At 42.5% G+C, this 12,847-nt stretch overlaps 1 protein-coding gene across 2 annotated transcripts in view; it reads right to left on the reverse strand.

The window, feature by feature from the left end:
- Positions 1 to 12,847, reverse strand: part of NELL2 (neural EGFL like 2) — a 266,470-nt gene that overhangs the window by 20,553 nt on the left and 233,070 nt on the right. For both annotated transcript variants that reach the window (XM_090042380.1, XM_090042379.1), the window contains exon 16: positions 11,466 to 11,606. In XM_090042380.1, the coding sequence (XP_089898506.1) occupies positions 11,466 to 11,606 (141 nt within the window). The remainder of the gene's footprint in view (positions 1 to 11,465; positions 11,607 to 12,847) is intronic.

Genomic DNA, 12,847 nt, shown 5'->3' on the forward strand with positions numbered 1-12,847 from the left:
GGATGCCCAGAAGAACATGCATGGATTGCTGGGAGATCACAAAAGCACTACAGCCCAGAGTAGGTAGATATTAGAGAGGACAATGCTCAGCATCAGAAGTATGAAACAGAGCTCCATAACAAGCTTAGTTACAAATGCACATTAAGGGGCCTGGGATAAGTTTATGAAAGGGAAAGGATGACAGAAAGGGGGTGTGATGTGTGAAGTTGTTAGCTGTCCTCAGATTGCAGAACAGATGGAGTGAGTTTGGTTTTTCCCATGCTTTTGAACTTTGCTAGGGACTTCTAATTGCCTTTTCCACCAGCTGAATATGATTATATCCTTCCCTCTCCTCAGATGGCTTACCTTCTAAGCCCTTTATCAATCTTGTATAACTGCCCCACAGGGCTGAGAAGGAGTTTTTTCCGCTCTTGTCACTACAGATGTCAGGGGTTATTTTTCACCTTCCTCAGGAGCATTGAGTGATTTCTTTGGGGTATGCCAATGCTCCTGAGGGAACTAAAACCTGAAAGTTCTTGGTTAGAGGATATTGCCCCATAGCTCAGGGTCAAACTGATCATCACCTTTGGGATCAAGAAGGAATTTTACCCCACAATCAGACTGGTTCAGGCCCTGGGAGGTTTTGTGTTGCTCTGTAGCAGGGTGTGTATTCCTTTTCCTTGGATTTCACTATTCCATTTAACAACCCTTGAAATGGCAGGACACAGACAGATCCCTTATCCCCCCGCTTTACCTGTGACGGGTTAAGGTGTTCTTGGTATCTCTGGGTTATGATCCTTGTTTTTGTTTGTGTAGCTTTAGGAATAAGTTACATAAGCACTTGTATGGGACAGTCTGCATAAAGATGTTGCTGTTTTGAGCAGGGGCTGGACTAGATGACCTTCTGTGGTCTCTTGCAGCCCTACTTTTCCATAATTCTATGAAAAGGATGGGTGTTGAATTCCCATTTCAAGATCAACCAAAGGAAGCAGCTGCTCTGAATGTTTCTACTGAGGCATAAGGACTGCTAAAGGGGTCTTTAGGTAGCAGAGTTGTGGAGGTGAGCTATGGGAATACTTCTCAGAGAAGCAGCAGAGGTTGATTGTGCTCTAGTGGAATAGACTCTAATATTCTCTGGAGCCTGCCTTCGCTTAGATACCCCCAAACCCACCCACCTGAGTTGGTTCACTGTGCTCAAAAAGTAGCAGTTATCAATGGCTGAATGTCTAACTAGGAGAAAGTATCAAGCAGGGCTCTCCATATGTCCAGTATGATTGAATATCTTCATTAATGATTTGCAGGACAGCACTGAGTGCGCACTTAGCAAGCTTGCAGACAATACCAACTTGAGTGCAGTTGCAGAATCTCCCAAGAGTAGGATTAGGATTCGGAATGAACTTGAGAAACTGGAAAATGGTCCAAAATCAATCAGTTGAAATGTAATAAGGACAATCGTGCAGGATGTTCCACTTAACATGAAACAACTGCATACACAAATACAGACTGGGGAATGATTAGGTGAGATACTGCAGAAAAGGAACTGGTGGTTACAGGGAACCATAAACTAAATACAGCCAACCGCTCATTCTCATTACAAAAAAAGGCCAATAGCATATTGAGCTGTATTAACAGGAGTGTCATTTGCAAGACAAGGGAAATGATTCTTCTTTATTCAGCACTGGTGAGACCTCACTTGGAGTACTGTCTCTAGTTTTGGGCCCTTCACTTCGAACAGATGTGGACAAACTAGAAAGAGTCCAGCAGAGTGACAAAAATGATTAGAGGTTTAGGAAACATGACTTAAGAGAAAATGTTGAAATAACTGGGATCATTTAGTTTCAAGAACAAAGGATTTGATAACAGTCTTCAGATAACTGAAGAGTGCTTACAACGGTGATGGAGAAAAATAGTCTCCATTGCCACAGTGGACAGAACAGGAAGTCATGACCTTAAATTGCAGGAAGGGAACTTTTGGTTGGATATTAGGAAGACCTTTTTTTTCTCATTGGGAACAAGCTGTGGAAGTTGTGGAATCTCCACCCTTAAAATTTTAAAAAGTAGATTACGCAGAACACTTGACTGGTATAGTTTAATCAGGGTGGTTGGGTTAGATGAGCCCCTGAGGCCCCTTCCAGTCTTACTTTTCAATGATCCTATGACAATCTTTGAATGTGAAGGGGGTAACCCATCAATGAGGGTTAAGAGCAAGCTAGGAGAGTACCTGCAGGGTTTTGCTCACTGTTGGTAAAAGACTAAGGACTAAATATACAAAAAATGGATGGAAGGAAGGCACCTAAAATGCTACGCCCAGGTGGATCCAGGGGAGCGTGTTTAAATGCTCCTTCAGTCCCATCTTTGGCTGTGTGGCACATGCACAATGAGCTCTCTGAGCTCACCAGTTTGTTAGAGCAGATCCTGGTTGGAGCCCCTGAAAGCCACTGCCAGTCCCACATACCATTGCCTGCCACTGAATTTGGCAGCAGGGAAAATGGTGGGGAGCAGTAGCAACATTCAGCTTCTGGGTCCGACAGCTGTGACAAATCAGTGACTGCAGCCAAGAGCCAGGCTGAGGAGCTGGTAAGCTCAAAGAGCTCACTGTGTACGTATTGTAGAGATGGAGGGGTGTTTAGCCCTTCCCTCCCTCTTGGACTCACTCCTGGATGTACCCATCTAGTGTTTAGCTTTAAAATGATAACAATAAGTTTTAGAAAAATATTATAGATTGATACATAATCTGACATGATTTTTGGTAGGAACTTAAGACAAGGCCTAAGGAAGGCTCTGCCTTCCTTTGTCCTCAACCCTGACAAATGAAGCCATTGTGGGGGGATAAGCTATTACCTGATAGATGCGTGAGAGGAAATGGTTCTACGGATTCAAATTGAGGAACCATTGCTGGTACTTATGTGGGGCTACTTCTCTTATGGATGGAAAAACTCCAATAAACCCCTAGGAAAAAATGGAATGGGAAATATTGTATATCCTTTCAGTGGCTGGTACATACAAGTTGCTAAGAAGGGTACCCTGTAAAATTAAATGGAAATCCAAAATTCTTTAGAGAGAGTAAGCAGTCCCATAAGCAAGTTGGAATGGGTGATGCTCATATAAAACTGAAAATCGTCCCCACTCAGTGGCAATTCTTTCTGGCACAGTCTCTCCTAAAGTCTAACTCTAAGCAGCATTTAGAGGGCTAATTTGGCAACTAGAAAACTGTCCTACCTGTGCACAGGGAGCTTAATCCTTCTAGACAGTGGCTGCATCTACACGAGTGGTGAACTGTGCAGCTGTTACTGGGCAGTCATTTAGTACTTGCATACTTGAGTCCTGGCACAGTTTTTTTCAGACTGTGCAGTAGTTTGTTACTACTGTGAAGTAGTGACGTGTCATGGTTAGTGCCCACCAATGCTACTTCACAGTAGCAATGAACTACTGTGCAGTAACTTCTTGTGCAGATGCCCCCACTTTTGACTATTTCTGTGTAGTGCTATTAGCAGCCTTGGTCCCATATTATTAATTTCAAGGCTGCTATTAGAGGTAAGTGCTCTGAATATAAGTCTTTAATGAAGTGCAAACATCTGAGCAAAGGCTGAACATGCTCTATGTGTAACAACAAGGTAACGAGTCTAAGAGATGGAAGAGCAGGCAGCAGGTTGTTCCTGCATCAATTAGACACCTTCTTTAAGTCAGTTCAAGTGGTACTTTTAATACTGAAATCAATCAGGTTTGACAAATCGCTGGTTCAATTTGCATGAATGGCTGCCCTCCTTACCAACAAGGTTCTTAAGTAGCTTACACTGTATTAGGTAGAATGTTGTGTACGCTGAATATGTCCTTTTGAGAAACCACATCTGAAGTAGAGGATGGGTGGCTTGGGAAGAAGGATGGCCCCTTCACTCTAATACACAAATGGGATTAGTGGAAATAGTTTTGTAGGAACAGCTTAACAATTGCTTTGTCTCCGAGTACCAGAATCGCCTCAATCATATGGGAGAGATTACGGTGAGCTTGGCTGCATCTTAACTGACTTTTCTGAGAACCTTCAAGAGCAGTGAAATTAGGGGATAAGTATGTACTACTGCATGGGGCCAAGAAAGAAATAATGCATCTGACAGGGATGCCAGGTTCTTTTTCCCTCAGGAACAGAAAGTTTGACATTCATGGCTCCTATCTGCCACAAATAAATCCAAGAGAGCAAGGTACGATTTAAGAACCCTTCAAAAATGTGAAGAGGGGATCATCCATTTTACAATTTAATTAGTTTAAACTAATTTAAACCCTCAAATAGAAGATCCTTCACTGCTGTTGCACTTCTCTTGTATTTTGGAACCCCAAGCCCAGAATAGCACCCTACTACTGTGGACATTGCCATGGGTAATGAGGCAATGTCTGTAGTATTCAGAGCTGCCTGCAGAAATGTTCTTCACCTCAATTGCACTTCAGATATTAGGGTCTTGAATCCCTCTGAATCTTCTTGTGGCAATTTGTTAATAAAGTCTGGAAATGTATAATTAAGAACATCAGATCTAGTAAGCAGAGCCTATGAGCTTGAAATTTTGAAAGGTTAAATTCATTGATAAGTTCTTTTTGAAATCCAAAAGCTCAAAGTGATTTTTTCTTTATAATCTGGGGTAACTTTAGGTTGATGCCATCTATTTAATTCATTTGAATTTGCCACAATAGAGAATCCAGTGCCTGATGAGAACAAAGTTATTCCACTACCACAAACGGTAAGTTTTTTGTCCTTTTTTCTTGACCATGGGCGAGCAGTATCTAGCATCTGCCAGACATTTTTGGCAAGTTTTATCAGGGGTTCATTAATCCCAAGACCTACTCTCTCTGGCACAATTGTAAGCAAAAATGTCTATTAACTTATCGACCGCCTCCTGCATTTCATAAGTAGGACCTGGAACAATTTAGCAACTCTTCATCAAATTTTGGAAGCTTTTATAGTAAACTGGATGAGATGGTGTAAAAGCAATCAATACTTCATCCAGAGTTAAAGGAGAAGTCCTTCTGTCCTTATTCTGAGGTTGTTCTTCCTCTGGATCCCAAGTGTTATGAGGAGTTCTGCCACTGAGGGCTTGTCTATACCATGTCAGCAGTGACTCCAGGAAAGATGGATCTGAGCATGTCTCGCCTACCAATGTGCTCCAAACTGGAAGGAAGCTGCTTTGGACTTGTCCTCAGCATCTGCTCTTAGACCTGTCAAAAACCTGGAACTCAAGAGCAGGCACTGGGGAGCATAGACAGGACCTGACTTTTTCTTTTTTTATGAGGTTGTACATGAAAGGTATGCCTATAATAAGGACCCCAGAGGCTCTACACATATAGACACTATAAATAAAAGGATTAGAGGCCAAGAGGAAGGACAGCAGGGCACCTGGTTATCAACACAGATCTTATATTTAGGTCTGTAGAAATTTCTAGAAGTCCCAGATGCATAAAAGCATGGGAGCAGCAGGGGAGTATGTGGGAGAGCCTTCATTCCAGTGCAACTCAAAGAGGAATTCCATATCACGGTAGGCAGTGCAGGTGCAGCTTTGCCAGTTAAAGCCCTACAGTAGCATTTGGTAAGTACTGTTGAGATAGCAGGCTGGGCCTGCATACCACTGGAATTTAAAGCCCTACAGACAACAAAGGGGACTTTGGGTCCCCCATGACTTGAAGCTCTTTTATATGGTGTACCTCATTAACATGAACGGAGGTATGGCTGTAAATTCCCAGATGAAAGCACAGCCCATAAAAGAAGCTAAAATTTAAGTGTTCAGTACTGACACTGTCATTAAGCACTGAAGAAGCACTACTGGCAAAGCGTACAATAAATCAGGCAGCTCAGTCACTATGGTCTTACCGATCATTGACAATATACTCTCAGGAGTTCAATCACTACTTAATTTCATCCACTCCCTGAAATGAAAGCAGAGAGGTGATTAATACCTCTTTTTAAATAAAGCCTTTTGAGGGTATCTGGTCTACTCAGCGGTGAAGGGGCACATGTCCCTGTCCCTCCATGCTCTTCACAGGGACAGTTTTTCCTTTGAAGCTCAAGGCTTAGATGAAGCAGCCCTGGAGCTAACAGGCGCTGAGTTCACAAGGGCACACCTTGAGGTGATCAGGTGGCTAGAATGATCCAACTCTGAAGCAGATCAAATTAAATAATCAAGAAGAAATATTTTAAGCCTGGAAACTAAATGCTCACTAAGCTAAGATTGTAAGCACTAAACTGAAAAGTTTCTTTGTGAGAGGAGAGTGCTGTGTGGATACTGGGAGATAAGTCTTAATCCTACAAGTGGTAAGAAGACCAGAGAGGTGGTTGGTCCTGCATCACTCCATATGCCTTCGGGATAGCACCCAGAACTCAAGTGAAGATGTCACAAACACTGCTAACCAGAAGATCTGGATACCAAGTTCCTGGTGTACTAGCACTTCAAAAGCAGTATGTGTATATAAACCATAATTTAAGGAAGAATACTATCATTAACCAAGGGGCTTTCCCATTTTTTGGAGAACTCTACACTGGAGTCTGCATTTCTCCTTCATATCATTTCTGAGCCCTCCAAGGTATGCCCAAGAGATTTCTGAAAAAACATTCACTCCTCAATACAGAACTGAGTGTGAAGAGTGTAGCTTGTTCAGAGATTTCCAGAGGTTTAAAGGTGTGAGCAACTAAGAAAGTCCACTGATCATGGAGAAATGAAGGAGGTTACTTATTCAAATATATTTTATCTCATTGAGCTTTGAGCTAAATCTCTTTATTTTACAGACCCTTATTGATAAAAGGACTTAAGCAGGCTTACATTAGGGTTGAAGTTACTCCAAATTTACCCCAAATTGTTCAGGCAAACCTCAAAATTCTCATTTCACTTCTGTTTATGTAAATGTGGCTGCTTGTACAAACTAAAAAGAATGCTTCAACCAAGAGCTGGACTAGAAATTTTGTACTCTGGTGACATTTCTTTTGCTTTGTTTTTCTGGTCAGGTCAGAAATACTACCAGGTATGGGCTCTTTTGTTGTATTTGGATCCTTTGCTCTTGACATAGACATAAACCAGTGATATGAAGAGGTGTCAAAAGCAGGGAGAATCTTAAAAACGTTTATAAAACTTTGAAATGGTTTATGGTTCAGCTGTAGTTCTGATTAAAAGGTTAGGGTTTTCCTTTGTCTGAAAGGTTTTTCTACTAATTAGTATTTTTTATTAGGTATAAATAGTAATCTGTCCCTAGGATGTTCAACTTTCTGTATTGCAATGCCATATTTGAGAGACAATGTCAGGCTTCCATCCTACAGGAATGAATACAGAGTGATACCAATAAAATATTAATCTCCCTTCCCGTCTTTAGTTGTTACATATTCCAAAATTTAGAGCTGCAAACAGTCAATCAATCAAACTGAAAGCGTTCCATTGTTAGTGACGTGGAGTATCAACAATATGCAGGTATTTTCCTAGTACCTAAGAATTTATTCTAATCAGATGTCACTTTCTGTATATATTTATTAAACAGCTTCTGGTACCTTGTAGAAAACTGTAAAAAGCATTCCATTAAAAGGCAATTCTGAATATACATAACAGTTTGTGCATTTCTTTTCCCTTGGCTTTTCATTTGCATAGAAATAGGATCATTGTTGCTTGGGAGTTTGAATGCTCATCCGTAGTAAGAGACACATTGCAGAAAGTTTAATACCATGAGTTTCAATATGGGTGAACAACCAAATCTCTTGTAGGATAGACTGGCATCTGCCAAGTCACAGTGCTAAAGCTACCAGGCAAATGCAGGAAATCAGCCACCAATAAACCACGAACAACGGGTGGGTTCATCATTTGGAATAGCGGGGTGATCTCATGGTCAAGTAGGATCACAGTTTCTCCAAAACTATTCGACATGTTCCTGTTCTAACATCTGTCAGACTAGCACTAAAATGTAGCCATTTCTTCAGAGCCAGCCTTATCAAGGCAGTAACTGATTCAAATAGCCAAGCAGCTAATTCACCTGGGAGTACACGCTTTCAGCTGTGGTGAGAACGTGTTGAAGTAAAGTAGTGGTGATGTGGATACTGAAAAGGTCACTCTTGCTCTTAGTGGAGAACATTCTGTGTGCCTACGTTAGTGAAATTAATTCAATTCCTTCCCTTTGGGATTGACACTGCCCACAGACCTGAGCTTAAACAACAAAGATAAGAGGCTCACGCTGTGTGAGCATTTAGCGTTTACAACTACCTAATATGAAAGAATACTCACAATTTTCATCTAAACAGACTGTGACAGATCACACAGCCTTATTTTTTCTGAAGAAGTCCTTTATAGTAGTAACCCATAAATGTTTAAAAGAGTAAGGATTTCAGACTAAGAGAGCTGCTTTTTAAAAGAACTGCATACCCACTTACCTGCCGTTCTCCTAAACACAATTCACTCATATCTCTGAAATGATACTCTACAATGCTAAAATGACCCTCCCCGCATATTTGCAAGCTTGTAATGTATGCCTCCAATTGCCACTTTCTAAAGGCAATAATTTTAAGAGTAGAAGCAAGGAAGAAGTTTTAGGGCCCTTAAATCATTCTCTGCAAGAAGACAAGTTTCTTAAACAGGAGCATATTAGTACACAAGGTAATTGTAGAGGAGAGCTAACCAGATACACACACCTATACTGAGATTTCAAAGAAGCAGCCTCCACAGTATATTTGCACCCCCTGCTAGGAAGTCTGGTAATCTCTACCCTACTCTAGTAAACATTAGGACCATGTTTAAGTACCATATTTACTCAAATATAAGATGACTGCCCAATAATTAGATTCTATGTGTGGAAAATTCATAAGTTTGCTAACATTTTCCAGGCATACAGTCTAATTATTAGAGATTTGCCTTGAATTTTTCTTGTGTCAGAGGTACAGCAGGGAAAATACATCCAGGGGTGAAATGGTCCCCTTGACCACTCCCCTCCCCAACTTCTTCCATTTCCAGCCCCTTCCCACCTACTGTACTGTCAGACTCTGCTCTCCCCTGAGAACATGGAAGTAAGAGGCAACTTGGAAAACACTGACTTTGAAATAAACATGCCTATAGTGATCTACATTGTAGCAGGGCACTAAGGTACCTGCTACTTGGAAAGCTGGAGTAGTAGCTCAGGTCCTGGTTGCTAGGGGCAACCAGGATGCGCTGAGGGCCCACACCCAGAGAGTCAGGTGACTGGAAGGGGCAGGGCTGACTACTATAGGACACACTGGAGGCTGTGAGGGCTCTCTCTCTTTCTCTCTGCTGGCAGATAGGAAAAAGGAGTACTGCCTGAAGGTGGGAAGGAGAATAAGGCCTGAATGTACCCACCACTAGTTACACGGGTGAGAGGTGGTGTGGTTTGGAGGATGTTTAGCCAGGAGGTTTAACTTTGCGTTGTAGCCCAGGGGCTTGTGTTATTGTTCTGTTGTTGTCGTCACACCGGAGGACCAGGTGAGGCTATTAGAGGTTGGAGAAGGCCTCACAGGGGCTCCACGGTAGCGTGGGGACCCCAGTGCCAGAGAGGGCACAACATTCAGGGGTGCACTGACCCCAGCCCTGAGAAGGGGAGCAGAGGATTGGGAGGGGGCCAGGTAAGGCCGGTAAGTTCAAGGCAGAGGGAGAAAAAATTATTTGGAGGCATGCTTCCCCAGCACGCAAGTCCCACCCGACCAGGGCCCCACTCAACTTACCCCTGCTCCTGCCTCTCCGGCACTATCCTTCACTGCAGGGGCCTTGATCTAGCCTCTGCCCTTTCTCTCCCTCACAACTGACCTGCTGGGCTGGGGCATGTGCGTGCATGCACACAGGCACTCAGCCCCCCACCCAAGCCTCGAATCAACTCCAAGTGGCTCTGAGATCTACTGCAAGAGCCTCCAAGATTTACCAGTGGATCGAGAACCACTGGTTGATGACAACTGCTGTAATCATACTTCTAAGTAGCACCTTTGTACATATTTATATATAGTATCATTTTTTTAAAATGCTGCGCCTCGGGCCAAATTAACCAAATCAGTTCCAAATTCCAACTTGGGACCATGAAAGCCAGAGGCAGCCTCCATGAATTAGGTTGGTCCCTACATATAGTTCATTGGGCTGGACCCTAGCAGAGTCAACAGGTTTTCAAGCCATGCTGACCCTACAGCTCAGCACCACTCAGTAAGTGAAGGGTGTTAATGCTGCAAACCGGTGCGTGGAGTCAGTGGAGCAGGCTCCGAGCGCACCCACCAAGCCTCCGGCCTGCTCCCTGGCCTGGGGGCCTCTGGGAAGGGCCTGCCCTGCTCGGTGGAGCTGCCCCATCCTTCTGGGCCCAGCAGGGTCAGAGCCCAGCGACCCCGGGAAGGGGCGGCTGGCCCGGGACGAGGCGGCAGGGGCCCGGGCAGCCCTCCGCGAGTGTATGTCAACCCGGAGCTCCGCAGGGGGACCACGCCGGCGGCGGGAGGGGGGGGAAGCGGGCAGGGGGCCGCTCGCGAGGCGAGGGTCTGGCCACTTCCTCTGACACCCAACCCTGGTTTTGCTGTTCCTCCAGGTACCAGCCTGGTATTGCAGTACCACTAGGCCTGGCGCCAGTTTGAATACATGCCCTTTTTTTTTTTTTTTTTTTTTTTTTTTTTTTTTTTAAGTGTCAAAAAAAAAGTTCCCATCAGCATTTTTGGCACCAAGGGAGGGTGTCAGACTTTGCTCCAGGCTCTCTGAGTGCTGGGCTGGTATTGCAGTACCTCCAGGCCCAGTTCCTGTTCCCTCCTGGGAGAACAAGTACCCTTTTTTCTTTAAGGACCACACAAAAAATCCATCTGTATGTTTGCCCAATATGGGCCATGTGTATTATAGTCATGTTCTGTGTTAGCTGCATTAAGTCAACTTCATAGTTGGGTTCCATTAATAAACACACACTGCTTTTGGCAGCAGTTTAATGATGGACAATGTATTTAATGAGGTTTCCTTGTATGCAATTGTAAGATGAGGAGCTTTTTCCCTCCAGTATTGATTGGTGAGAAAAAACCTTGTCTTATATTCAAGCAAATATGGTAATATCTGACAATTTTTTTTATTTTTGGAAAGTCACTCCTTAACCAGTGGAATAGCTTTCTTCTCTATTTTCCTTTGCAGCTAGGCAGGATAGAAAGCCAATCCAGGGTAGGTTGAAGCTACCCACCTTGTCTTTTGGAGTAGGAAGAAGGAAAAGCAATTCTTGGGCTTTTCCAACAAGGATTGCAATCCTCATCACATATCACAGCTATGCCAAGACACTATTTCTTCCTCCTGCCTCTCACATTGAGGACCATGCAAAGTTATTACTGCATGAGAGAAGCCATGAGGCTGAAGGGTGTGCTTTTTGGCAAGTCACTGATTTTTCATGAATGTCTTTCAGACTTTTCCAGGAAGTGCCCAGCAGAGCAGACCCCTAATTGCAGCTGACGATTCTAGGCATTATTGTAAGGCAAATTACAATAGCATATGACCTACTAGGTTTTGAAGTTTTTATTAAGTACTGACCTTCACATGATTCTCCGCCTGGTGAAAACATGCCATTGTCATGGTAGCCATCCCTGCACTCACAGTGGTACCAGCCAGGCAGGTTAATGCAGTTAGCACGGCTGTCACATTGAACAAAGCCATCTGAACATTCATCAATGTCTGTACAGGAACAAAAAGAAAAGAAAAAAAACTCTGATGAATCAGATGCATTCTTTTGTTGACAACACCATATTTGTTGCATTACTAGGGTTTATAAAAAAATATTTTCATCCTCAGTCTTGCAATAAATAAAAATGTAGCATTTTTTAACCCTTTCCATAAAACATACAGGATACCTACAAGCCTATATTAATGAATACAGACAACGATCTAATAGCTTTCTCTATTAATCATTAATAACTCATTCAATCACAATAAATGATAGATAGCCTCCTATCTGTTATTGCCAAAGATAGTAAGAAAAGAATAGGTCTCGATTCAAACAATAAGACATATTTCCAACTATTAGTCCTCTGATAGGTCCAGGCCATGCATTTCAGTATTCTGTATTTCAGCAGAATACTAAAATAAAACCTGGCTCCCTGAACCAGTGAATTAATGCCCTTCTAGAGCATAGGTTACAACTACTGGGCAGTGTAACTGCTTTCAAGGGAGAGTGCATGTAGCCAGAAAAAAACAGAATCTGATATTTCATCCTTGGTTTTTACCTTAAATAATATGTTTTCCAAACCATGCCCGATTTTCTTCCTTCAAATTTTATTTCCTCGGAAAGAAAAGGATAGCTTCCAAATGAACAGGTCTCCAGTACACTCTCACTTTTGCCAACATTACATTTGCGAACATTTCTACAATTTCAGCTGAGAAATTTCTGATTTTCTGAGAAAATCAGCTACTCCTGTTCTCAGTGTATTGAGAACAATACCAGCCCTGTCACTTCAAACTTGATTAATAACTGTTCAAACAAATAGCACGGCCCGCAGGATATAATACAACACACCCTTTTTCTCTTAACATGCTGTTGTAATGTGGATTTCTTAAAACAACACCTTTTACTGACTAAAATTTTCCAAAGGCCCCTTTCTTGAATGGATTTCTGGACACCTCCAGCAGATACAACATATAGCAAGCACTTCCTTATTGATTACTAAACACATTAATCCATTATATAAAGTGAGTATATTGTATTTTATTGTTTTCCAACAGCAGGGACTGCAATGCTGCCTAACTTATAGTTCACATCATGGGTCAGATTTTCTCCTCTTACCTATGCAACAATATTTCCATTACAAAATAACGGCTATTCTCACAGAATGAACACCAAGTGGTAGACTTTACTATCTGAATGGTATTAATGACTTGGGATATAGGAACTAAGGAATATAAATAAGAATAAATAGGGA

Source organism: Crocodylus siamensis, chromosome 4 (assembly GCF_052110815.1).
Source record: "Crocodylus siamensis isolate JL-2025a chromosome 4, ASM5211081v1, whole genome shotgun sequence".
Classification (NCBI taxonomy): domain Eukaryota; kingdom Metazoa; phylum Chordata; order Crocodylia; family Crocodylidae; genus Crocodylus; species Crocodylus siamensis.